The 26504-nt window shown below is 44.0% G+C and overlaps 3 protein-coding genes and 1 long non-coding RNA gene across 4 annotated transcripts; 3 read left to right on the top strand and 1 right to left on the bottom strand.

Moving 5' to 3' along the window:
• The first annotated feature begins 595 nt into the window (after positions 1–595).
• Positions 596–3955, top strand: LOC136429669 (zinc finger protein 850-like). Its single transcript, XM_066419596.1, has one exon. It carries the CDS (start codon positions 625–627, stop codon positions 3025–3027), a length of 2403 nt encoding a protein of 800 aa, XP_066275693.1. The 5' UTR covers positions 596–624; the 3' UTR covers positions 3028–3955.
• A 3964-nt stretch (positions 3956–7919) lies between these two features.
• LOC136429668 (zinc finger protein 337-like) lies at positions 7920–10827 on the top strand. Its single transcript, XM_066419595.1, has one exon. It carries the CDS (start codon positions 7935–7937, stop codon positions 9468–9470), a length of 1536 nt encoding a protein of 511 aa, XP_066275692.1. The 5' UTR covers positions 7920–7934; the 3' UTR covers positions 9471–10827.
• Positions 10828–12215: 1388 nt separating this feature from the next.
• Positions 12216–21512, top strand: LOC136429692 (uncharacterized). Its single transcript, XM_066419632.1, has 8 exons — positions 12216–12290; positions 15689–15740; positions 16232–16269; positions 16498–16610; positions 17761–17957; positions 18504–18612; positions 19722–19866; positions 20611–21512. The coding sequence occupies exons 2-8, from the start codon at positions 15701–15703 to the stop codon at positions 20806–20808; spliced, it is 840 nt and encodes a 279-aa protein (XP_066275729.1). The 5' UTR covers positions 12216–12290; positions 15689–15700; the 3' UTR covers positions 20809–21512.
• A 1187-nt stretch (positions 21513–22699) lies between these two features.
• On the bottom strand, positions 22700–25963 carry LOC136429711 (uncharacterized). Its single transcript, XR_010754795.1, has 4 exons — positions 25849–25963; positions 24467–24580; positions 23314–23391; positions 22700–23024 (listed from the first exon to the last, which is right to left on the bottom strand). It is a non-coding gene; the product is annotated as an uncharacterized lncRNA (long non-coding RNA).
• Positions 25964–26504: the final 541 nt, after the last annotated feature.

Below are 26504 nucleotides of genomic sequence, written 5' to 3'. Positions count from 1 at the left end.
CACAAAATAGGCATACTTAAAGCACACATAAGACACTGGAAATGAGGATGCTGTCATAAAGGTCTGATCATTCACAAATCTGTCCAGTTGTTTGAGTAACTGTTACTAGTATCTTGCATATCTTACTACCTGAATGACACTGACGAAGAGTGATGGATGTCACTCGAAACGTCCGGAAATAAATCTCCGAATTTTAATCCAGTTGTAGAGTTTGAATTCTCCTTATATATTGTTTACCTGGATGTCTAACCTTCACAAACGTAGTACTACCTGAATGTTTGTTTTTGTGAATTTTGTTTTGCAGATTGGAACATGTCGACAGATAATAGTGACCTTCCTCAGGCGGTCATGTCATGTCAAGCTTCGACCCCAGGAAAGACAAAATGGCTCCAACCAGCTGATATTCCCCATCACAGTCTCTGTGAGTTCTCCACAGCGGACCAGCAGCAACTGGAGTCCCACATGTCCACTCATTGGGAGAAGTCTGCAGAAATTTTACCTCGTGGGGAACGTGGCGACAGGACAGCTTCCGAAACCAGCAGGGACGCACACGTGGAAACACACACAGGGGAGAAACCTGTCATGTATGGGGACGGTCATCATTGCACAGATGATCAGAGCAAAATGGCTTCTCATGTGAAAACCCCGACTGAGGAGAAACCCTTTGCCTGTGAGGAATGTGGGTACCGAACAGCTTGGAAGAGCCAATTGAAAGTACACATAAGGACTCACACAGGTGAGAAGCCATTCAGGTGTGAAAAATGTGGCTATAGGACAGCTCACAAGGGCAGCTTGGTTCAGCACAAGAAGACTCACCTAATAAAACATGTTAAGACTGGCACAGGTGAGAAACTGTTCATGTGTGAAGAATGTGGGCACCTGGAGGCTGACAAGAGCAAAATGGTTACCCACATACGAAAGACTCACACAGGTGAGAAACCCTTCATAGATAAAGAAAGTGGCTACCAAGCAGGTGAGAGGTCATTTACGTGCGGACAATGTGGCTATCGGGCAGTCAGCAAAAGCAAATTGGAGGTCCATGTGAGAACTCACACTGGGGAGAAGCCCTTCGCATGTGAGGAATGCGAGTATAGGACAGCTCGCAAGTCCCACTTGGTTCAGCACATGAAAACTCACACAGGTGATGGTAAGAAGCCCTTTATGTGTGGAGAATGTGGCCGTCGAACAAGTTGCAAAAGTGAAATGGACATCCATGTGAGAATTCACACCGGAGAAAGGCCCTTTCCTTGCGGGGAATGTGAGTATAGGGCAGCTACTAAGGGAAGCCTCGTCCAGCACATGAGGATTCACACCGGGAAGAAACCCTTCGCTTGCGAGGAATGCGAGTACAGGGCAGTTAGCAAGTCCCACTTGGTCCAGCACATGAAGATTCACTCAGGTGAGAAGCCCTATATGTGTGGAGAATGTGGCTGTCGAACAGCTTCCAAAAGCAAATTACGCGTCCACGTGAGAACTCACACTGGGGAGAAGCCCTTTATGTGTGGAGAATGTGGCTGTGGAACAGCCTTCAAAAGCGAAATGGACGTCCACATGAGAATTCACACTGGAGAGAAACCTTTTGCATGTGGAGAGTGTGACTACAGGACGACTCGCAAGGGCAACCTAAACCTGCACATGAAGATTCACACTGGGAAGAAACCCTTCGCTTGCGAGGAATGCGAGTACAGGGCACTTAGCAAGTCGCACTTGGTCCAGCACATGAAGATTCACACAGGTCAGAAGCCCTTTATGTGTGAGGAATGCGAGTATAGGACAGCTCGCAAGTCCCACTTGGTTCAGCATATGAAAACTCACACAGGTGATGGTGAGAAGCCCTTTATGTGTGGAGAATGTGGCCGTCGAACAAGTTGCAAAAGTGAAATGGACATCCATGTGAGAATTCACACCGGAGAAAGGCCCTTTCCTTGCAAAGATTGCAAGTACAGGGCAATTAGCAAGTCCAGCCTCGTCAAGCACATGAGGATTCACACTGAGAAGATACCCTTTGCTTGCGAGGAATGCAAGTACAGGGCAGTTAGCAAGTCCCACTTGGTCCAGCACATGAAGATTCACACAGGTGAAAAGCATTTCATGTGTGGAGAATGTGGCTGTCGAACAGCCTACAAAAGCACAATGGACATCCACGTGAGAATTCACACTGGGGAGAAACCATATGCTTGTAGGGAGTGTGAGTTCAGAACGGCTCGCAAGGGCAACCTAAAGCAGCACATGAAGGCTCACAGTCACACAGTGGAGAAACCCTTTGTCTGTGAGGAGTGTGAGTTCAGGACGACTTGCAAGGAAAGCTTGGAAAGGCACGTGAAGACTCACAAGGGTACCAGTACTAGTGAGAAGCCTTTTATGTGTGGCGAATGCGGGTATCGGGCAGCCTGCAAAAGCGAAATGGACATCCACATGAGAATTCACACTGGGGAGAAACCATATGCCTGTGGGGAGTGTGGCTATAGGACGACTCACAGGGGAAACCTAAACCTGCACATGAAGACTCATAGTTACACAGTTGAGAAACCTTTCATGTGTGTAGAATGTAACTATCGTACAGCCATCAAGAGGGACATGGTCATTCATATGAGAACCCACACAGGGGAGAAACCCAACGCCTGTGGAGAAACTCATAGTCAAACACAAGACATGAGGACTCACACAGGCGAGCGACCCATCATTTGTGTGAGTTGTGGCTCCCTTACAGTCAACAAGAAGAAGATGGCCATTCATATGAAGACCCAAACAGGAGAGAAACCCTACACCTGTGACGAATGCAGGTACAGGGCTCTGAGAGACAGTTTGAAAAGACACACGAAAACTCATAGTAGTAGTCAAACTCGAGACGAACCTTCTAAATGTGAGAAATGTGGCTACAAGTACAAGACAGATCTAGACAAGGTGGGCCACACAGGGCCATTTATGTGTACAGGATGTGATCATCATAGCTTATCGCAGTTTCTGTCTGCCCAGTCCAGTGCAGTTGCGGATGTGATCACAGAACTTCATGCAGGGTCACCATAGAAACCGCTCTTAAAGACCCACAGAACGACCCAGCCAAGTACATTTGTAAATGCGACTGGTGTGACCTCGTGGAAGACAGCGTCGCTCACTATGTCTGCAGTATGTGGTTACAGAGTATCCTGCAAGTCTGCCATCGACACGCACATGAAAACACAAACCATCTGCAAAGACTGCAGATATAAATCGAGCGCCAAGGCTGAAATGCTCGCGCACAAGACAAACTGCAGTGCCAAACTGGAAACTTGAATTCAAACACAAGACGGACCTTCTAACTGTGAAAAATTTGGCTACAAGTCCAAGACAGATCTAGACAAGGTGGGCCACAGTGGCCTGTTAATGTGTGCAGAATGTGGTTAACAAGACAGCCTGCAGGTTTGCCATTGACACGCACATGAAAACTCACACCATCTGCAAAGACTGTGGGTACAAAACAACCAACAAGGCTGAAATGCTCGCGCACAATGCGAACTGTGATGTCAAATCACATCGGTGTGGAGAATGTGACTTCAGGGCAGCCACAAAACATACCTTGGACCGACATGTGAAAACTCACGCGAAGAAATCTTTCATTTGCGAGAAGTGTGGTTTTGTGATGACCCACATCCCAGCAAAATTTCATGTTGTAAGGAAAATGAACATTTTCACTGAACTTTAACTTCATGGGGGCGGCAAATGATTTACAGAATGGATGTGTGAAGGAATCTTATGAATGCATAATTGGCCAAATGATGTAAAAATTTTATCACAGATTTACAAAACATGAATCATTTATGGTCCATTTAGGTGAGCACTTTTGGCCTCCTCCATACAGACCTATGTCATGCATGAATAGGACTGATGCATACCTTGAACATGTGTAATGCTATGGTTCCATTTCCAATCCGGGGGCCGGGCCGGGCGGCTGGTGGCAGCGAAAAATATTATATAAAAGACAAAACGTAAAAAAAAAATATAAAAAAATTGCTCCCAACCATATATTGTGTATTTTCTTGATATGCCTTTTTTTTCGTTTTCGCAAACAGGCCGGGGCCTTGAATGGAAATGAGACGTAGCATAACCGGGAATCCAATTTGCCGTTAGGCCGGGCTATCTTCGGCCGATGTTTGTTTGGGGCAGATGGAGCTCTATGCTACCTGGGTTGCGCCCGATGGCTGTTTTACTCGCTATGATCTTCCCGCAGTAGGAGTTTTGTGGGCCTCGCCGTGGCCAATCAAACTCCTGCCGACTACAGATGCCAAAAATTACCTCGGCGGCGGAAAGCCCCTTCTTGACACTTATTGTACACATACACAACAAAAGAATAATATACAGATACATCTATGCATTGTCAAGTTACTACCTGTACAAGAATTACAAACTACATGGATTCGACTTCTCCTTGCTTCTTTGTATAAATTGTAGAAATGTATGATCAGATATGTTTATTATTATCAATGGTTTGTCTTAACTAATCAGAAATAAAAAAAATTGTATTACCACTTGACTGTTTTTTTTTATTAAACTTGACTTGAAAAAAAAAACTGAGCCACCTCTTGTTTCCTGTGTAGTCTTGAGAAAATTACTTATGTACAACTAACGAAAATTGTATATCTTGCCCTGCAGTTTTCTCGACCCATCACCAGGGAAAAGGTCAGGGGGATGTCAGGGGTTATCTTTCCAGGAACTGATCTCGTACACAGGGCTCAATCTTGTGTTCCGACGATAACAACGTTGATATTCTTATAACAGAGATGCTACACTAACGTTATGTTAAGAACAACGATACTCTGACACGTAATAGCGGCAATACCCAACAGGGTACAGCGGATAATGCACGGAGTATGCACAAACAAGCACACTGTCCTGGACACGAGACCACGTCCTGACCTTTAACCCTTATCAGGCGGGGCGCTGAAAAGCGTGAGTTGTGACGTTCTAAACGGACGTTTTCAGGCATTTCGAGTTTATTCTGCACGTCTACATGAAAGTAGGTATCGCATGTAACATATGTACACCTTCTTGTGTGTGAATGAAGAGCTTAAAGTTTTATTAGAATGAATTTTTCTGTTTTTCGGACTTCTCTTTGTAGCGGGCTACCAGGGGTGGGAGGGGGGCATGTACGATAATTCACCAGGTTGTATTATTTCAGCCAGTAGGTACCCATGTGAGTAATGAGGCTATTGTAACGCACTCGAGGCACCTCCTCAAACACGGAACCCCCATTTTTCGTCTCTTCCGAAAGACGGTGCAGCTCCGACAAGGATACCCTTCCCGGGCTTCGATCCAACAACAACAAAATTTGAAAATGATTATTTTCAAATTTTGTTGATTTAATCATCAACAGCTTAGCCTCATTGATTTCATTGATGCATATTCATTGATGTAATAATGAGTAGAGTAGAGTAGAGTGGAGAAGAATATAGTTTACGGTCAGGTAGGGTTATAGTATACATGTGTATACTGGGTAAAAGGGGGAGGTAGAGGAGGCTAAGGGGGTGGGTTCAAGCATCTGGATTGCAACTTGGGTACGTTTTGAGCAATTAGGACCAAGAACTAGGCGCCCAACTCTGTTTTACTAGCCCTTGGGCCACACATCTTGGGAATTTACACAAAGAAAAACCACCAAAAGACCTCACTTTGATAGACAAACACAGCTCATCCTCCCAGCAGACACACGTAAAAACCTCAAAATAAGGGTGTCCTTACATCTGCTTGAAGCTGGCAGACAACAGGTACGGTGTGTATATATATATACCTTGTACTCTCATCTCCCAAATAAACATACCCCCCGGAATAAACATACCCCCCGGACAAATTTTCAAAATCTAATAAACGTACCCCCCGGAATAAACATACCCCCCGGAAATTTACCAAATTTACAGATAAACTGTGTCCGAGGGAAAGAAGATAATAAGGTAGTAGCTGTAGGCTCTCTTTATTCATTTATGCCTGTCTGAGGACCATACCAGTAAAGTGTATAAATATTGAACAGAATAACTGCACACATCTTGTTCATCTTCTTGCTTGCCACTTAAAAAAAAATATAGTAGTGATGTTGAAAAATTGGGCATAGGATCTCCACTATGAACCCTAACCGGGGGCCAATGGTGCTTTCAAATTCAACAAGTGAAAATATACATGATACATGCATTTTCTACTTGGAACTTGAAGCAAGTGATCAAGGAAAATTGTTGTATATACTGACATAAAATCAAAACACGACAAGTAGTCGCCAAACTGCACAGTTCACTTGGATGGGCAGCACTTTCAAAGTCTACTCTTTATTTTTAAACAAATGTATCAACATTTAGAACACGAACAGAAGATTTCAATATCCTGAATATATGGTAATCACAGGTAAGTTATTTCTAATTTGTAAAAGCCATAGAGAAAATGAAGAACTATGACATGTATATGATGTAACATTTTATCTTTCCCTACTTGCCTTTATCTTATATGCATTGCATATAGAAATATAGATTTGAAAACTTTACGATTTGTAAACATCACATGCCACAAATTATTGTGTTGTGTCAAAGACATTTTCATATTATATCAAGGACAATATTATATAATGTTCTGGTTTTTGTTGTTGCAATCCAAATGATTTAAAATCCACAAATCAACCTTGTATGTAGCAAAAAAAACATTAATTTTGAGAAACTAAATTGTCAACAAATTTGTGAGAAACCTCAGGCCTTTTCCAATGTTGCCACAAAGCACAAGGTTCTCATGTTACACATGAAAAGTTGAGCTAGACACAGCGGCGCCGCAGACAGAAAGGGGCGGGGCTAACAGAAAGTTTCACCCATATTCCTAGAAAGCTCTGGTATTCTTTCTGTAGAGGGGTGATCTTTTCTAAAGCATTTTTAAGTGATAATAACGGGGACTAGATTGCAATTCAATTTTATATATAGACTTTGACATTAAAATTCTCTTTGTAAAAATGCAAAACACATTTCTGACCAAGGGAAAGGAGTTTTATTTGTACATAAAAAAGAGTTGTTTCCCCTTCTTCGAAGTGAGCTCTTCCATGACAAAGCGTTCCCACCGCCAGAGTCACTGGCGTCCAATGCGTTACTCACTTTACTAATACTGTGGCGATTCTCCAAGCGCTAAATTTCCATGTTTGTGGTAGGATTGAAATGTTTTGATATATATTGAAAGTATTACACAGTTTTTTGATGCTAAGACACTGTTTTTTTGTGGTGTTGTTTTTATATTTTCATTTTGGGAAGGACTGTATCTCACGTGAGTAGAGAAATTTACATGCGTTAAACGTACTTGAAACACTGCGCCGCTGGCATGTATATTTTTTTTCTGATCAGCGTGCTTTAGTTTACGATGTAAACAGAGACTGTCCAAGTTGTTTATACAAAAAGAATTGCATTTCAAAACGTCAGTGTGGCGTCTTATTTTCTCCCAATAACAACGTTGACTTTGTAGTGTCATAGAGATCGACCGATACGTTACGAGTTACGCCGGGATTTCACAAAGGGCGGGTCATAGCGGCAGGGAAATCAACGCCGCTTGGCCGAAAAATAGCGAATTATGAGCAAAAATGCCGGGGAAATGTGGGCAGAAAAACCCAAACTTTCAATTTCAATGGGATCCCTGGATAGCAAAACTCTGATTTTCAAAAAAATAATAAACGTACTGTCCAAAATAAGGACGTACTGGGTGGATTTTGAGGCTGAAAAAAATAAACGTACCGGTACGTTTATTTGGGAGATGAGAGTAGCATAATGTATGCAGTAACTACCCATTTACGTTATATCGGGCGTATCTTTAGCAGCTGTAAATGCAATGACTGTAAAAGAAATATGACTGAAAAGAAAACTGTACAACTACAATGGACACAGTGCATGTTAACGTTGTTAAAGTAATGGACATTTGTGGATTTTGTTTTGCAGTCTGACTCCTATAACATGGCAGCAGCGGATAGTGACTTTCTTCAGCACAAGGTGACCACCTCAGACTTCAACCCCGATGAAGACAAGATGGCAGCATCTGATCAGGAGAAAACCTTTGCTTGTGAGGAATGTGAGTACAGGACAGCTTGCAAGAGTGATCTGGAAAGACATGTGAAGACCCACGAAGTTAAAACTCGCAAGGGGGAAAAGCCCTTTATGTGTGGGGAATGTGGGTATCGATCGACCTGCAAAAGCACAATGGACGTCCACGTTAGAACTCACACTGGGGAGAAGCCCTTCGCCTGCGAAGAATGCGAATACAGGACGGCTACAAAGGGTGCCTTGAAGAGACACATAAAGAGTCACACAGGTGAGAAACCATTCAGGTGTGACGAATGTGGCCATAGGACAGTTTGCAAGGGTAATCTTCTAAAGCACATGAAGACACACACAGGTGAGAAACCATTCACGTGTGAAAAATGTGGCTATGTGGCAGCATCAAGGCTGGACCTTAAAACACATGTGAAAACTCACAAAGGCGAGAAGCCCTTCATGTGCGGCGAATGTGGGTACCGGGCGGCCTGCAAAAGCAAAATGGACGTCCACATGAGGACTCACACTGGGGAGAAACCCTTCTCTTGCAAGGAATGCGAGTTCCGAACTACTGATAAGGGCAGCCTCGTCAAGCACATGAAGAATCACACAGGGGAGAAACCCTTTGCCTGCGAGGAATGTGAGTACCGGGCACCTTGCAAGTCTGTCCTAGACCGTCACATCAGGACTCACATAAAGACCCAGAGAAGTAAATGTAACCGCTGTGGCCTTGTGACAGACAATACCACTCACTTCGGCCCGTTTGTGTGTGCTGAATGTGGTTACAGGGCATCCTGCAGGCTTGCCATCGACACGCACATGGAAACCCACACCTTCTGCAAAGACTGCGGTTACAAAACCACTGACAAGGCTGAAATGCTCGCACACAAGGCAAACTGCATCGGTTTCAAACCGCATTTGTACATGTGTGGGAAATGTAACTATGAGACGGCACACAGGCATCACCTAGATAAGCACATGGAAAGCCACTGCAAAGACTGCGGGTACAAAACAACTGGCAAGGCCGATATGCTCTCACATATGAAAAAACACACTGGGGAGAGACCGGAGTATGCCTGTGAAAAATGTGACTACAGGACGTCTCAGAAGCATCAACTAGACAGGCACATAGTAACTCACAGCACGACCCAACCAAATGAATGTGGTCGCTGTGGCCTGGTGACTGACAAATCCACTCACTACGGCCCGTTTCTGTGTGCAGAATGTGGTTACAGGGTATCCTGCAAGCGTGCCATCGACATGCACATGAAAACTCACACCATCTGCAAAGACTGTGGGTACAAAACCACTGACAAGGCTGAAATGCTCGCTCACAAGAGCACAGACTGCATCCGTGTCAAACCGCATTTGTACGTGTGTGGGAAATGTTACTTTGAGACAGCACAGAGGCATGACCTAGCCAAGCACATGGAAAGCCACACCATGGCCACCTGCTAAGAATGTGGATACAAAACAACCAGCAAGGCTGATACTGTAAATACAGAAATGTTTTTTACATACCACTAGGGGTGGATACCGGTTCGCTGGACCTGATTCGAACCTTTATAACATCCAAGAACCAAGTCTAAAAAAACTGAAAGCCTAAAACCTGAGTCAAAAAAAACCTGAACAAAGTACGAAATATATTTTCTATTTTGTTTGATAAAAAGTGTTTTGAGTTTCCCCTTTGACAAAAAAGGCAATTAAAATAAGTGCAACATTCAAATATCAAACACTGGTTTATTTTGAAAGTCTTTTCACCAAGAAACTTTTATAGTTGTGCGTGTCAGTATTAATTCTCTATGCTTAATATTGTTCTAATAAAACAAAACATCAACTGCACAGGATCAGGTTCAGGTCCGGACTGATCCTAAATCTCTGGACCTAAACTTGGACTTGGACCTTATCAAGCCGAACCAGTATCCACCCCTACATACCACCCATGTGTCCTGCATGACGGGAATGGTGCAGACCCTATATAAGAATGTTTAGCCGGGCTATCTTTGGCCAACGACTATTCGGGGCAGACGGAGCTCTCTGCCGCCTGGGCAATCGTTTGCACCCGGTGGTTGTTTCACGCGGTAGGAGTTTTATGGACCTCCTCGTGGCCAAGTAAACTCTTATCGCGTACAACTACCATGGCTAGCCTCTACCAGGCTCCGTCCTATCGTTGGCAAAATAGTGGAAACCAGCCGAGGTACTCCGCTATACAGGGTAGGTCCGCTATACAGTAAGGTTACATTCCGTCCATCGAAACGTAACTTTACTGTATAGCGAACCATAGCCACCGAGGGCCAAAGATTACCTCGGCGGGCGGAAAGCCCATTCTGCATGCCCTAAAGAGCGCCCGGCCTAACGGGGATAGGCTGGATGCCAGGTTAAAGCAAGGACATTATAGAGAGATCTTTATTGACACAACAAAAGCACAGCGATTTTCGTAAGGTCTACTACATCTGTACATATATACAAACGAATAGATGCATACAGCTGAGTTTGATTAAACACAATCATATGGGATAGAGCAACATATCGTAATTTCATGTGTCGTATACTTATATATAGTTATACATTGCTTGTTCTAATGTCCAAACATTCTTTGATGAATATACCTATCTGTACACAGTAAGGATTATCACCTCCTAGTATGTAATTGAATCTATCAACAGTGCGGAGCGCATTGAATTCACTTGAATAAGCGAAGATAAAGGTGAATAGCTTTGAGCGTCTATCCTCATATCTAGAACAATCCATGATATGGAAAAGGAGCAGGTTCTAGATTGGTCTCCCTTTATTAAAGCATGCGTTTCTATGGGATGATTGTAGCAACGGTGTGTTTTGTCTGTCAATAGATCTAATTTACTTTCAGACTGCTGTAAGGTGTGTTCATTTTTACAGGTTTGCGTAACATGTTAGATCCGTTGGCATGTGTGGTGGCCACCATCTTGAATTGTGACGTCACAGGGTCGCCATACCATTTCATTGGGAGGGGTGTTTTTTGGGTCGCTAGCGTTCTGTCTATTTTTATCAAATTGGCACACAACTATCACACATTCAACTCAAATAAAATTCAATACCAACTCATATTGATAAAAAGACCCTGTAATCGCTAAACTAACATAGCAAACCTGACGTGTATGTAGCACAAATACTTAACTCTAGTTTTCCATTGTTTATAGCAGGAAAACTGTATATTCTGTGCACATGTGTACACCAACTGAATACTACTACTTTTGTTACCTATAATCTCAAAATGGTGCAGTTGTACATTGAGCAGCAAGGGGGAGCCATTGGATGGGCTGAAAAACGTAATTACACCATCATCTGACTCGAGACAACTTATCTTCTAAAGAAAGAACAAGATTAAATGTTTCATTGTTCATATATCTCCAGCATCTCGTGTGGTGTAATAGACTTAGTTCCCTATTGCTCTGGTGCCCGTAGGGGCTGTAGTCCCGGCCGGGCCCCGGAGCCACAAATTTGTCCCTTGGGCTGCCTGGTACCGGGGGATACCTCTCGGTGCATGTTGGCACGATTAGCTCACGGCGTCAATTTCTTACAGGGTACCGGGCTCAATCTAGTATGTCCGAGTTAAAGTCACCGCGGCCCGGCCCCGGACGTGCCCAAATATAGCCCGGTTGCCACAGGACTACGTAGGAGTCACGCCCGAAAATGTACCAAAAAAAAACAGCCCCTGAACTCGGCAGGACCCCCAGGTACTACTTATACCAAGTCTACCTCTTATTGAAACCTGTACATAAATGTACTCTAATGTAAACTAATGTAAAATGTACCTGTACTTGAAGAGAGAAGGAAAATGTCCAGGCATGATGTAAAAGATGACTAATAAACTGGTGGACTGATCTAATACCAGCTCAGAAAAAGACAAAACATTATCAAGTTAGGATTGATGTGTTCAAAAATTCGTATTTTCCCAGAACGACCGTAGAGTGGAACTCGTTGCCAAACAATGCATGCAGTTAGATATGCGAAGGTTAAATGACTGGGGCAGTTTTCTCTATGTCGCACTGCCAAACTTGAAAGCCCGACAAAAGGGCCTAACAACACCGTCAAAAACAACCGGAGCCGAACCTCTGCTTGGAGGGTAGCCAACTACCTCTATATAACGTGCCATGACGACATGCGCTTTGACGTGTAGCACAGAGCCGAAAAACCGGTTCATAATAACCAGTCCTCACCTCACCCTTTCACTGCGAGATAGCCCTGTTGGACTGTGTCAACAATCCAAGGTCTTTCCTCCCCTGCTACAAGCCTATTGAGGTAGGTAAATTTTAATACAGATTTTGTGCTCTTGTCGACATGTAAAGGTAAAGGTGAAGTCCCATAGCCTTTTTGAGACCTAACTGGGGCGGATTCCTAATGGGTTGTTTCTTAGTTATCCTGGGGCAGTGTGTACCCTGGGTACCAGACCCGCCCCCCAACAGTCGCTAGTCCTTCGGCCGGGGAAGCAACTTGCCCCGCCACCACAGTTAGCACACGGCCCCTGATCATCTCTCCCGCGATAGATATCAGAGATCAGCTGCCAAGAGAGACCGGTGCAAACTCTTTATCGCGTATGATGTGCTCCCCAGGCCAGAAAGGGGTTATCGTCTAGCGCGAGGGTACTGGTATCCAGGCTAGGTAACGTGTAGCCTGTTCCCAGTCTCTAGGGGCGGCTTAGGGATGTTTTACCGGGCCCAGTCTGCTTTATTGAACCGTTTCTGTCAGCCTGTATACTTAGCTGCCATATAGAATTTCGCAGCCTTTCGCTGCCATAGAGAGTTCCGCCGGGGGCGAACTAATTTAATCCAAGGCCGTAAACACACTAGGCCCTACCAGCCTCCGCGGGTCGCTGGGAAAATAGTAGAAATTGGCCAAATAGAGTCAATTGTATGAAGGGAGTCGGCTACAGAGAGAGGGTCCAATACTAGTATTGCAACCCTGCGAATGTTACCCTCCATGGCCAAAGTCCCCCGGCAAATGTTCTCCCTATAGCCGGCGCGGTTAGTCTGGTAGAGACTATAGCTAGGGCAGTGGGTTGTTATCCACTGTCCCTAGGACACGGTATTGGGGGCAGAGACCAATCCTGCCCCCCAGACTCCTGCCTTTTACCTCCCCAACCGCATTTTTACACCTGGGTGGAGCGAGGAAACTCCACAGATTCCCTGTGAAACATGTTTTGGACCCTCTCGTATAGATTTACGAGCGCCTTCGGTGCTCCATTGACCAAAAACATACAAAAGACCGTAAGAAATTAAATGCAACCTGCGGGCACCTGAACTCTAAATTCTTTGTGAACCCACCATGGAACACACGCGTTTTCGAGTCGACTCATCGACTAAGAGTCGAATCAGAAAACGCATGCGTAAATCGGGTCATAGTGGGTTCACAAAAAGGGCCGCGTAGACGCAGCAAGACCGCATGTCATTGTACCTGTTACAATCGTTGTGCAATAAACTCTAACTTAACTTGACTTGACTTGACTTTGTCACCCTTCCCTGACTTTGAGTAGTACTATAAAAGCTGATTACCACATTTGCGTACGTATTTCTTATCAAAAGCGGCACAAAAATAAGCTGCATGGTGATCGATCTTTTAGTTTCACGCGGCTTCTGCAAATAGACCGATACCATAGCCCCGCCCACCTTCGTCAAAACGTAGAAATGCAAAATTAAAACATAAAAATGCAAATGTTTGACGGACATGCAGTCTCTCTCTCATTGGTCGAACCGCTAATTGTGATGGACAGTCAGGATCAGTCTATCAGGGCTTGGATTTTCTATCAGTTCTCACAACACAACGTATCTTCGCTCCTTTAATGTCTATACTAGTGTTATTGAAACTTACTCTGTGTAGGAAATTGGAGTATCTTTAGTCAAGTTTCAAACCTCTTAAATGCTCTGGATGCCTTTAAAGGAGACCAAAGCAATTTCAGAACGTTGAAACTAAAATAATCTGGATATGACAATCTGCATGATATCATTAACATTTCCTTGCTCATATTAGTAGATTTCTATAATACATTCATAATTTAGGCGTGGACCCATGGATACTATCGTCCTGCCACCGTAGTATCTGCTTGGAGATGATTACTGCCCACGCCATGTAACGCGAGCTCTTTGACCTGTAAATTGGCACACCTGAGTTTAAAAGAATTAAGCGTTAATCAGTTTGGTTGATGTCAAGGACACCGATTAACACATGAAAGCTTACATACCGCACAACACAAAATGATATATTCTGTACAACACAGGAGGGATTGATTCATAGTTTGGCCAGAATCGGCAGACGACTAAACTTAGCTAGCTAGTACTGACACCCCCACCATGCAATGGTGGTATCCATGCGTAGACAACTACTTTTAATGAGATTCTGTCGCATGTAATCACCCGGAACAACATGTAAGGTACCGTACCTTGTGAAAGTACTAAATGACTGCATGTTATAGATTATTCATTGCATTTTGAATGAAAAAGGAAAACGTTTATGTTACAGTTCGTCCAATAGGCCAGTAGTTGGCAACGCTTAATTGCCTTCGCCAAGAAGGCTATGTTTTGATGCTTGTTTAAGATGTGATCATGTTATTTTTACAGTTTTAGAAGTTTTTAATGACGTGTAGTCTGTAAGAAAAGACGCAATTCAGCCTGGGGCTGCAATGTTCTTTTAAATGTCAATAAACCATTCATTCATTCATTCATTCAGAGCGTGACCATCGCTCCATGCCGAAAAGTAGCAGAAACTATTTTTTTTCTAAACGCTAAATCGCGGGCGGATTCAATCACTTCCAAAGTGGCAAACGATTGTCAATCTGAAAACAAATTTTGGAAGCTGACACTTTCCACCATCTCACTGGCGAGTTTGTTTTGTCAGATGTAGTCGTTAACGCAAGGTAGAAAGCGATTTGTCCGGTCATGGCTGATACGAATCTGAGTTTCAATGCGATCGATTGGTCGGGGTAATCCAACCCGGATCAACATGTATAAGCTGCAGGGCGTAACCAACTCTCCATACCATAAACAGGTTTTGCCACTCTGCACTCCGTCGTCTCCAGCACAGAAGAGAAGACTCCCACATATCAGTACATTCCGTAAGTTCCTTCCGACACAAGAGTTTTAAACTTAAAATGGACAATTAAGTCCCCGGCTTTTGAAATCGAAAGTCTACAGTGTTTGGACTTTGGAAATAACTCGTTGTTGCGGCGTTTAGATATTTATTTATTTTGCATGTAGTCCTATCTTAAGAATTTCTTTTATAGTTACATGTAGGTCGAATTTTCAGGGTGTATGACTTCGTTAGTGAAGTGTGTTTTTTAGTTTCAACCAGACCTTGTATATGCTGTTCAAGATTTGTATATTTCTTTTTGAATGCATTATGATGTGTTCATTTCGTTTGTAGCTAGTGTGTTACGCCGATAGACGGATATAGTTACACACTGCGGCTGTCTGAGGCCCGATTCACACACAGACACATTTTCCGAGTCTGCTTGAGGCTCTGTGTGAGAAGGTTTGGTTTGCTCAAGTGGAGTTTTCATTCTAGAACACGCTATTTGAATAGCCAAGGGTTCTCCTTGCACTGTCGACTAAAAAAACATGTGTGTGAACCTTGGTGACTGTTGCTTAACGCAATCATAGTGATGTCTGGTATTTTCAATGAGATACAAATGTAAATACAAACTACAGGTGACAGTCGCCATGTCCCAGGAAGACCACAAACTCAGACAACGAATCAGATGTGAGTAATTTTTTTGAAGCCGTGTAAGGCAAATTCTTCTTAGCAAATTAATTAAATTTTTTCTTTAATAAAAGACGCTATCGCTTCGCTTAAGAAAAAGTTGAGAGACCAGATCGTTCAGAATCTTTCTACCATATGAATAGCACGTTCTCCCTGCAGATAATTGTCTTAAATGGTGGAAAATCTTCTGTGTCTTTTTTGCCAGTATGTAACTTGCATGATGCACTTAAACTCTGACTAAGGCTTGGGTCACTTTTCCAATCCGGGGCCCGGCCGGGCAGTCTTTGGAAACGAAAACTATCGAATAAAACACACCCAAAAGCACAGAACATTCCAACTATTATCTAAGAGCATAGCTTGTACATATCTATTGATATACACTTTAATTTTTCGTTTACGCAAATAGCCCGGCCGGGCCCCGGCTGGGAAATGTGACCCTAGCATTACATATTCAACCACGAGAATAAGATGATTGTGTCTCTCCTTTACAGATCGCCATGTAGAAAAGATTTACATGGACCTTAAAGAGGTAGGTGCATTCCGTATCATCTATCATTCTATCATACTTTGGGATCAGAAGTCACCCAACAGAAATTTCCTCACATGACGATCCAGCTTTGTTACCATGACAACGAGCCGTTGTTTTGACAGAGACGTTCTGACAGAGCCCTTTTATCCTGTCGCAGCTTGGTTACCATGACAACGACCCGTTGTTTTGTCAGAGAGATGTTCTAACAGTCTTATCGTTCCGTCGCAGCTTGGTTACCATGACAACGACCCCCTGAAGGTCACTGACCTGATCACGCTGGACCAGTGGCACTACTTCGGCACGGAGCCTGTTGACGCCGCCATGAAGCTGCTGGATATCAGGTAAAACCGGTGGATAGCATGCGCAATAGTGCTGCGTACCGGTACAGTGTACCGGTACTGTACCGTAAAAATTGATTAGGTACAGGTCCAAAATACCGGATCATGAAGTACCGGTACTGTACCGATATAAATTTACACCAAGAATGTGCTTATTTTGTGACTGATCTCCTGATCTCATATGCAACACCAAACGTAACCAAAGTGATACCTTGGAGCAGCGTACAATGTGACTAATATGCAACAGATCATTCAGGCAGGCCGGGAGTTTTGATAGCAAGGCCAAGGGAGTTTGGCAGTAGGAAACCTAGTTATGGTCTTTAGATAAAGATACTGACAAATTGAAAACAGTTTATTCATGTTTCTGTCATTAGTGAAGAAGTTCAGAAGAACACATGTTGCTTTTTCAAATTGTCCAGGTACAGGTACAGGTCCGGACCTGTAACTAAACCTCTGTACCGGTACCTGTACCTGTACCTGATGTTATACGTTTAGGTACGCAGCACTAATGCGCAAGGCTCTTTTTATTCACAACCAAGATATACAATCACAGCCGAGGTTTTCGTAACCGTCTACCACCTACCTCAGGGCAATTGGAGCCGCATCGTCTTTTAAAAGAGACGTAAAATGGGGGTCCCGTCTTCGAGGAGGTGTATTGGGCTCGTCACAAGAACCTAGTCTCTACCAGACTAACTACGCCAGGGTTTCACTTGCAGGCAAACGGGCGAGTGTGATCTTCACTGCGTACTGACTCTACTGGCTAATTGTTCCCTTTTCTGCCGAATTCCACGATTCATTCTCCCGTAAGAGGGCCTGGTGGAGGCCAACAAGAGCCCCATTACTCAGATGTGTACCTACTAGCTGTAATAATACAACTTGGTTAATACTGACTGGTACTATTCCACACTGCATACTAGATGTCACTGCTTAAAATGCGGTCCCAAATGTATTGTAGTTTTATTATATGCGGTGACGATATTTGAGCGGTCCATAACTGTGCTTGTATGAAAGAAGCCACACGATCATGAGCTTCTTTTAGAACTGCAGGGACGTTTTTAGGTACAGACTTCGACACTGGACATGTCGGGAAGGGATAAATGGATTTTTATTTTCATTATGGTATGAAAAGTAATGATTTTCCCCCATCAAACAGAGAAGGTGCGCGAGTACTCGACGTGGGGGCCGGCATCGGGGGTCCCTCTCGGTACCTGGCGCACAAAACCAAGTGTCACGTGACGGCGTCGGAACTCCTTCCCGACAACCACCGCGTGGGGCAGGACCTGACGTCACGCTGTGGCATGACGGGAAGTGTGAAACACGTGTGCGGTGACATCATCACGACTGAACTGGGTAAGTGACAGATTTTTTGTGTGCTTTTCTGGTCGTCTCTCTTTTATATTAGCCTCTATCAGGCCTTGGAATTTCTACGGGGGTGTGGATAGCAGAATTCGGGTGTAATTTGCCAGTAGAGTCAGTCAACGGTAAGGTTGATAATTCCCCAGGCGAATGTTATCCCATGGTGACCAAACCCTGCTGGCAAATACTCTCCCTTTAGCTGTCGTTGTTAGTATGGTAGAGAATATCTTTATATCATTGAAAGCGATTTTTGACGAGTTTAAACTTTCACCGATTGTATAATTATCTGTCTGCTATAGAGCGCAAAGATATTTGGAATGAATGCTAATGTCAGAGAGGATTATTAGAAAGTAAAATAATGTAATTGCAGGAATGATCGTGGTGGCTTTATGTTCGCGGTTTTCGTGGGTGAACGTTTCACCGCGAACTTAATTTACAACCACCACGAACGCTGCATTTTCCGCTTAGAGCGAAATTAAAACGACGCGAACGTAACTGAATTTACCGTACCGCTTACAAGAAATTTGAATAACCTCCTAGGTAATGAAGAGTTTGATCACGTGACGAGCATCCAGGCGATCTACTACGTGGAGGACAAGCCCAGGCTGTTCCGTCAGCTGTACAACTCCCTGAAACCAGGAGGAACCATGTAAGTAATGTAGATGCATCTACATTAAAGTTTGGCCGACGCCGATGGCCATCACTAATTTCTAGTGATTCCTCGTTCCCTGGGCAACAACTATATAATTTCATGCCAAAATACAGCAACCTGTGATGTTAACTCATCAAAGCATAGTGTATTCCGGTAGAATTTACCCTCCGTTATGGGCATTCCGGGGCATTCCGGTGTAAAAATGGCATTTCGGGGCATTCCGGTAAAAAGGCAGACCCTTGTAAATGCATCTACATTAAAGTTGTGCTTTTTTAATTTGGTTGTTTTAACATGGAAGAGTCAGATCTGCACATGCAAACAACATCAAAATGACCTCATTGTCACAGACAAATCCATCTGGCGATTTCCAGGCTTAACCATATAGCATGGTGGATGGCAATGACGTCATGATCACGTGGGTGCAAACTGTGCCTGTACTCGGCAGATGTTTTGAGGCCGACCCAACAAAATCCTATATCTGCAAATGTGTGTACTTTCCTGAGATGTTTTGGAAAGCCTCTTCCTGTCTCTGTGAGAATGTCGCTTTCATGCAACTGCAATTAAACTCCCTGCAGATGTTTCGAGGAGTTCTGCCTCTTGAAGGAGGTTGACAACGACGATAATCTACACATTTACATACGAACAATGTCAATTTCTTTACCTTTCTTTACCTTTATGGTGTACCAGTATCATCCTTTTCTTGTCTCTGGCTCTGTGAGAAGGTCGCTTTCATGCAACTGTAATTATACATGTGGCATCGTGTGGCGCAATCGGTAGGGTGTTTCGCCCAGAACCGAAAGGTCCCGTGTTCAAAACCACTGCCCCGATGTTTTGCCCTTGGGAAAGGCACTTTACACGACTTTCCTCACCCCACCCAGGTGTGAATGGGTACCTTACTTCGGTTCGGGAAGGTCGCATTGAGGTCACCTGCTGGCGCCGAATGGCAGCCGCCCAGACGCTTGCGACAGTTCCACAACGTGCAAGTGTAGAGCAAATATGTATCTGTTGTGTATTATGTGATTGTAAACCCTGCAGCAATTAAGCACTGGCTGCCATTGCACGGGTAATTTCTGACTAATGAATTATTATTATTATACTCCGCACAGCTGTTTTGAGGAGTTCTGCCGGCTGAAGGATGTTGAGGACGCGGACGAGCAGGCGGCGCTGGACTTCTTCCTCCTGTGCGTGAACACCCTGCCGACCCACCAGGACTACAAGCAGCTTCTGGAGGACGCCGGCTTCGAAGTCACGGTGAAGATTTCCTGCTTAATCTCTCTCTCTCTCTCTCTCTCTCTCTCTCTCTCTCTCTCTCTCTCTCTCTCTCTCTCTCCCTCTCCCTCTCCCTCTCCCTCTCCCTCTCCCTCTCCCTCTCCCTCTCTCTCTCTCTCTCTCTCTCTCTCTCTCTCTCTCCCTCTCCCTCTCACTACCTCTCTCTCTCTCCCTCTCTCTCTCTTTCTCTCTCTCTCAGTTTACGTCTCTTTCTCTGTCCATCTTTCGTCCTCTTTTTGTCTCTCTCTTTTTCTCTCATTTTGTCTGTCTCTGTCTCCCTCTACCCCTCTCTCTTTTTCTCTGTGTCTCTCAGTCTCAGTCTCTCTCTCCCTCCTCTCTCTCCCTCTCTCTGTCTCCCTATCTCTACCCCTCTCTCTGTATGCGTTTCGGCAACGCAGTTCAAAGTTTCTATGGCCTGCCTTGAAGACTTTCCATCAATTTTCTCAGATATCGTCGACGAAAATAGCGTCACTGGTCTGGATGCGTCATTAGCAACGTTGTGTGTTCTGGGCGTTTTATGATCAGACTACAGACAAACAAACAAACAAACAGACAAAAAGGTAGACAGACAAGCCTTGGGCTGAAATGATTAAGTTGGTAATCTTAGTACTAATATTTCATTTAAAGGTTGAAGTTAGACATCCAGACGAAAAATGTAGATCAATCAATCACTTGCATGGTGTTCGCGAGAAATATCCGTAATAATCCTTATCTTGCCCATTGCAGGTGCACGACATTTCTGAGACGTACAGCGAGTACACGTACGGTCGCTGGGCGAACTGGGACGAGCACCGCGACAAGTACGTGCGGCTGTACGGGGAGGACATGGTGGACGGATGGCTCAAGTTCATCGTCACCACCAAGAAGCTGTGCAACGAGTTCGGGGTAGTGGGAGGGGGGCGCTTCGTCGCCCGTAAGGTGTAAATTTGGCATCAGAAGATGGATCTCGTCGCTTGTAATGCGTAAAGATAAAATTTGACGATGAATATGCCTCCCGTCTTTGTTCATAGTTTCAAACATTCAATGATGTGCAACGAGTTTGGGGTAGTGTGAGGGGCGCTTTGTCGCTCGCAAGGTATAGATTTGTTATCAGAAGATGGATCTCGTCGCTTGTAATGGGCGAAGATAACATTTGAAGATAGATATGCCTCTCGTCTTTGTTCAACGATAGTTTCAAACATTCAATGATGTGCAACGAGTTTGGGGTAGTGGGAGGGGGGCGCTTTGTCGCTCGCAAGGTGTAAATTTGGCATCAGAAGATGGATCTCGTCGCTTGTAATGGGCGAAGATAACATTTGAAGATAGATATGCCTCTCGTCTTTGTTCAACGATAGTTTCAAACATTCAATGATGTAACGAGTTCTAGCTGGTGGGAGGGGGGGGGGGGCTTTAGTCGCCCGTAAGGTGTGAATATGAGATTTGAAGAAGTAGCTGCCTCTCGAGTTTCTTGAACTGTACGCACTGTAATGTCTTCTAAGCTTGGCTAGTCCTTTCGAATAGCTAGCGCTGAGTTTGTTAGTCATGACTGTATGTCGTTTACAGCAAAACCGATAAATAAGCAAATATATATGTTTCAAGCATTCTCTGTTTTGCATGATAAAAAAAGAATAAACATGCATCACAAATTATTGGAAGCAATTACTTTATTGATCATGTAACAGAGGAGTCACCCACCTCTCGAAGGGTCGAATCGCTCGGCAACAAAGCCTCCAGCATCGACCCTGCTATTCCGGCCAAAGGTTTTAGGTATTGCCACAAGCTGGGAAGCTATCAGCCAATCAGGATACGTCTTAGATCGCTACTTTGGGTTCAGAACAAAATGACGGCTGTTTGTGCCAAATAAGGCTAGCTAATTAATCATCTATGAGCAACAATCGGCTGTTTGTGCCGAATAGGAATAGCTCATTAATCAATTGTGAGCAGCCGTCAGTAACGTCACCAATACCTAAAACTTAAGCTTAGGCCATAAGAGTAGGGAAGCAAGCAACAAATTTGACAGAATCTGAAAATCTAATATTCCAAACAAACTGAAGGTACGAGTTTTTCTTACCCCTGTGGAACCGATACTGCTCTACGGTGCAGAAACTTGGAGGACGCTTACCTGTCTACGCTGTCAGCTCCAAAATAGACTAGATGGGACCTACACAAAACTTCTGCGCAGGGCACAGAACATATATCTTGGACACAACATGCTACTCTCAAACAATTTATATGGAAGTCTTCCACGGCTGTCTCAAAAGCTCACACTCCGTCGAGTAACATTTGCTGGACACTGCTTTCGAGCCAAGCAGGAAATAACTTCAGACATCCTTCTATATATGGAAACCAAGAGGCCGAGTGCACTGCAGAAGTTTGACTTTTACCGACAGTTACTCGGACACTGGGATTGAATATGAACACTTAGGACAAATGATGCTGGATAGGGCAATGTGGAGTGAAGTATGTACCTCTTGTTTAGTCCCGGCCCATGGCCGATAGACAGATAGATAGGGTCGATTCTGGAGGCTATGCTGCTGAGCGTTTCGACCCTGCTAGGGGAAGGGTGCAGAGGAGTTTAAATGTCATCGTATGCAAGTGGCGGGTCTAATTCACTAGTGATAATTTGTAGAATATTCAATGATTGGCCAATATAGGAATCTGTAACTGTACCCTGATGGAGCGAATCAGTGGAATGCTGTATCTTGCTTCTCCGTGTTTTTCTACAATACAGTTTCTGTATGCTCTGCAAGAGGGCGCTTACCGTCTGAGAGGACGAAGCATCCTCCATCGCTTGTCCTAATCACTCTCTATACCGTCTTCTATATGTAGGACACTACGAAGTACTGTAATTAGGAAAAATCAAACCGAATAGAACAAAATTAATACAATAATAGGTGAAGCTTTACTGCGATATGTCTGAAATTAGATCAATATGTTTTCTTGTTATTTGCGCGTGCAGTGCTAGCCAAGATTGAAGCCATGTTTTGGAAAAAATTTACGCCATGAAACTTTGAATTCGCGTAAACAACGCTGACGCTACATTCCGAAACTTCAGCCACGGGTGCAGGTGTATCCGGACGAGCCGTTCTCCTTGCAGTTCCAGCCGGGACCGCAAGAGGCCGCCGTGCAGAAGTGGCCAGTGAAAACCCTCCCAGCAGGCACTGTATCAAAATATAAGAAAGTTCCTAATTTTTTCGTGTTTAAGCAAGCTCATACGGAGTTTTTTTCCTTCATGCATACCACATTCGTCTTCTAATACTTAAAAAATGACTGACACGCTGTTTTCAAGCACGGCTTTCATGTAATTTTTACATCACTTAAGATATGTACTAAACGTTATGCGTACAGATGTACTACATTTGGAATACGGGCAAAATGATTGACACACTCTATTTTCAAACACGGTTGTACAGATTTCAGGGTGAAGCTAAACAGGTGATAGGTGCGTACCTTGGCACTGGACGGCTCCCAGGAGGTCCACGCAGACCCAGTCAGACGGGCAGGGGTTGGGGTCACACTAGTTTATATCTGAAGAGAACAAAATGTCCACACATTCTCAACTGACTTATCAGCATACAGCCTTGTCCGTTACCAAATCTTATCCAGTTGCTTTAGTAACTACTACCTTGCGCATCCTGCGACCTGGATGTCTCTAACCTTCATCGAGGAACTAGATATAAGTATTTGCTGGCCAATAGAGGCAGATTCGCGTGTTGGTGTGATTTCTGTCAGCGAACAGGGGACATAGTTTTTAGGTGTTAACAACTACGTATTGTTACTGAGTATAATCTAAGTCAGGAACTTTAGGTGGTACTGTAGTGCCGACTAGTCACCAATGCTAGTACTGCAGCCTGGACCGGACGGACGATAAAATACTTTTGCCTCACAAACGGACGAAAATGTGTGGGCGACTTGAATGTGTCAGAATCCCTTGGTGGTGGTGCACATCGAATGATGCCATCGATCGCAAGACAGGCTTTACTTATCGCAAACCTGTAACTAATCAATGTAAGGTTACCGGTTTCACACACTGCACGAAATAGCCTCATATCCTGACAGATGCGTACGGTGATTTGTTTATCAATTTTTGGTTGATACAGGCGGATCCTTAACATATAAGAGCATCGGACACAGCTATCCGGAACCTTAGATCCGACAAGATTTAAAAAAAAAGAAGGATTTTCGAATGGTACAGAGCCGTATACTGCACTAAATGGCCTCAGGTCCTGACAGACCGTGACTTTTATGTATTTTCGGCGGATGCAAGCGAATCCTATCAGGAATCTGTAACATATCGGAACATCGGACACGGTGATGCGGAACCAAAGATTGTATTAAATCTTAAAACAGCTTTCATCGCGAACCAGTAACTATAGGTAGCCAATGTAAGATTACCAGTTTCTAGCCTCCGTTGTAGACTCCTTGCGGCTGTTTTTCTTTTCAAATTGCCGTGTTCTAATTACTTTTTTGTTTCTTCTTATTGCTGGCCGAGTGAATGCAGACTCCTTCCGGGCCAGCAATAAGAAAAGAAGTGTAATAGTATATAAGAAAACGGTAACTTAAAAAATAAAACAGCCGGAAGGAGTCGGCAACGGAGGCTAACCCGTTTCACAGTTGGTGCCGGTGTAGCCATGCGCGCACAGGCAGCTGTAGGAGTTGATCAGGTCCAGGCAGGTCCCGCCATGCTCACACGGGAACCACGCACACTCGTCAATGTCTGCGAAAGGCACCCGAATACAAAAGTCAGTACTGATAGCTTATCACAATGCTAAACTTTCTTCCGACACAAAGGTATACACGGATAAAAGTTTCAACGACAACTGTCGCCTTCTTTAGAACCAATAATTACCTATCACTTCCAAACTTTCAGCATTGTAATATGTTGAGCTTGATAGTACTGATGGCTATTAAGAATGGAAACTGATCGGCCTATATTTGTAGTGTTTAGTTCGTACACGTGCAGTACAAAAACAGATTTAGCCTGCTTAGACAAAAAACAACAACACGGATACAAGAAGGGATTCACCGCTCTCAATACCTAAACTACCACATACCTGTCTAACACATGACATGGGTCATGTAATTCTCCCTTAAAACATAATTTGTGTATAATCAATAAAATTAATTGTCCATACGATGATCTACATGGTTAAGTTTAATGCAAAGAGGCAACTACTTAAAACAATGTTGATGAACGGCACCATACTAATGATATGATCTGTTGTATTGCAGTAAGGAGTATAGATTTTTTTTAATCATTATTCTAAATGCTAACGGTATAAGGCATCGGACCGGAGTTTTTTTGCGATTTCGTATGTAGGCCGACACCCTCAGGTCGACGGGCTACAATTCCGCCGAGAAAAGTAGGACGGAAAATGTAATCACATGGTCGAAAAGCGGTTTTCTGCTGTTTTCCGATGTATTTATCGGTATTGTCCGTTGTCCCTTTATTTTGGGTAGAAACCATAGTAAAATGTAAATTTGGCATCCGAAAATTATAATTTTTTTACACTTTTTTGATCGAACCTGCTCGGAAAAAAACGAGTTTTCCTGGGGTCACGGCATATATGCTGAGAAAGCTTAGTAAATGGTGTCTCTGAAAAATGAACAAAATAAAAAAGTCATGTGATAACTTTTTCGCAATCTCCGATGACGCAAATTCGGTGAAAATGCATTACAAACGATGCTATTTGGGTCATCAGGCGAGAAAACCGCATCACCGTTCCCGCGGACTAATACAAAAAAGGCTTCGATAGCGAACCAACTGCACCGCGCCCAAAAATACTACAACTCACGGGCTTTTCAGAAGATTCAAAATATTCATACACAGCTAAAACCATCACCAAGCAATCTCGGGCAGAAATCAGGGTGACGACCACGCACTTCCGGCAGTCATGACCCAATTGAACTCCGACCCAGAACCATAAGATGTGATCAAGACGAAGATTAAGCCACGTGGATGCTTTAGATTAGCAGTGTTTGTACCTGTCTGACACCGATCGCCGGTGTACCCCGGGAGACAGTCACAGAAGACGCTGGAGCCTGAGAAACAGGAGGTGCAGCTTCCGCCATGCTGACACACGTTTGGCGTGCAAGAGGCAGGGTCTAGAAGTAAAACAAGAACTACCTGATGAACACCCTTTTATGAGCAGCTTCTACAAGGTGTCAATGTTGATAGCGCAAGGGGGCTTCTAAAGTGTTAGAAATAGAATCTTTTGGTAATCAGATGTTAGAATCGCAGGTGGTAAAAAAAGAGTATCATTCGATCGAGGGAAAAAAATGTGTGTTACCAAATGCACTGTTACTCTTTTGAATCAAGAAGCAGTTTTTTGCATTTAATTTCATCTTAGACACCAAATACTATGTCTTGACCATGCTTGTTACACCGTAAGCCATTTTTAGTTTGTGTCTAACTGGCCTTCATCGTATCACCCACAACTCATCACACTGCGTACGGACAGCTGAAACTATCAACCCGCTTGTACAACGATTTGAATCCGTGCACGTTTACGAGTGTCGCAGTTTACTAACCAGATTCGCAGGCGTAGTTGTGTCGCTCCGCGCAGGCCCGGTACGTTCCCTGGTAGTTCGCAGAGCCGTCCAGCAGCACACAGACGTCAAACGGGCTGTACGCATCCACG

This window comes from Branchiostoma lanceolatum, chromosome 3 (assembly GCF_035083965.1).
Source record: "Branchiostoma lanceolatum isolate klBraLanc5 chromosome 3, klBraLanc5.hap2, whole genome shotgun sequence".
Taxonomy (NCBI): Eukaryota; Metazoa; Chordata; class Leptocardii; order Amphioxiformes; family Branchiostomatidae; genus Branchiostoma; species Branchiostoma lanceolatum.
The sequence above is the reverse complement of the archived record's forward strand: the minus strand, read 5'-3'. Positions and strand labels throughout refer to the sequence as shown.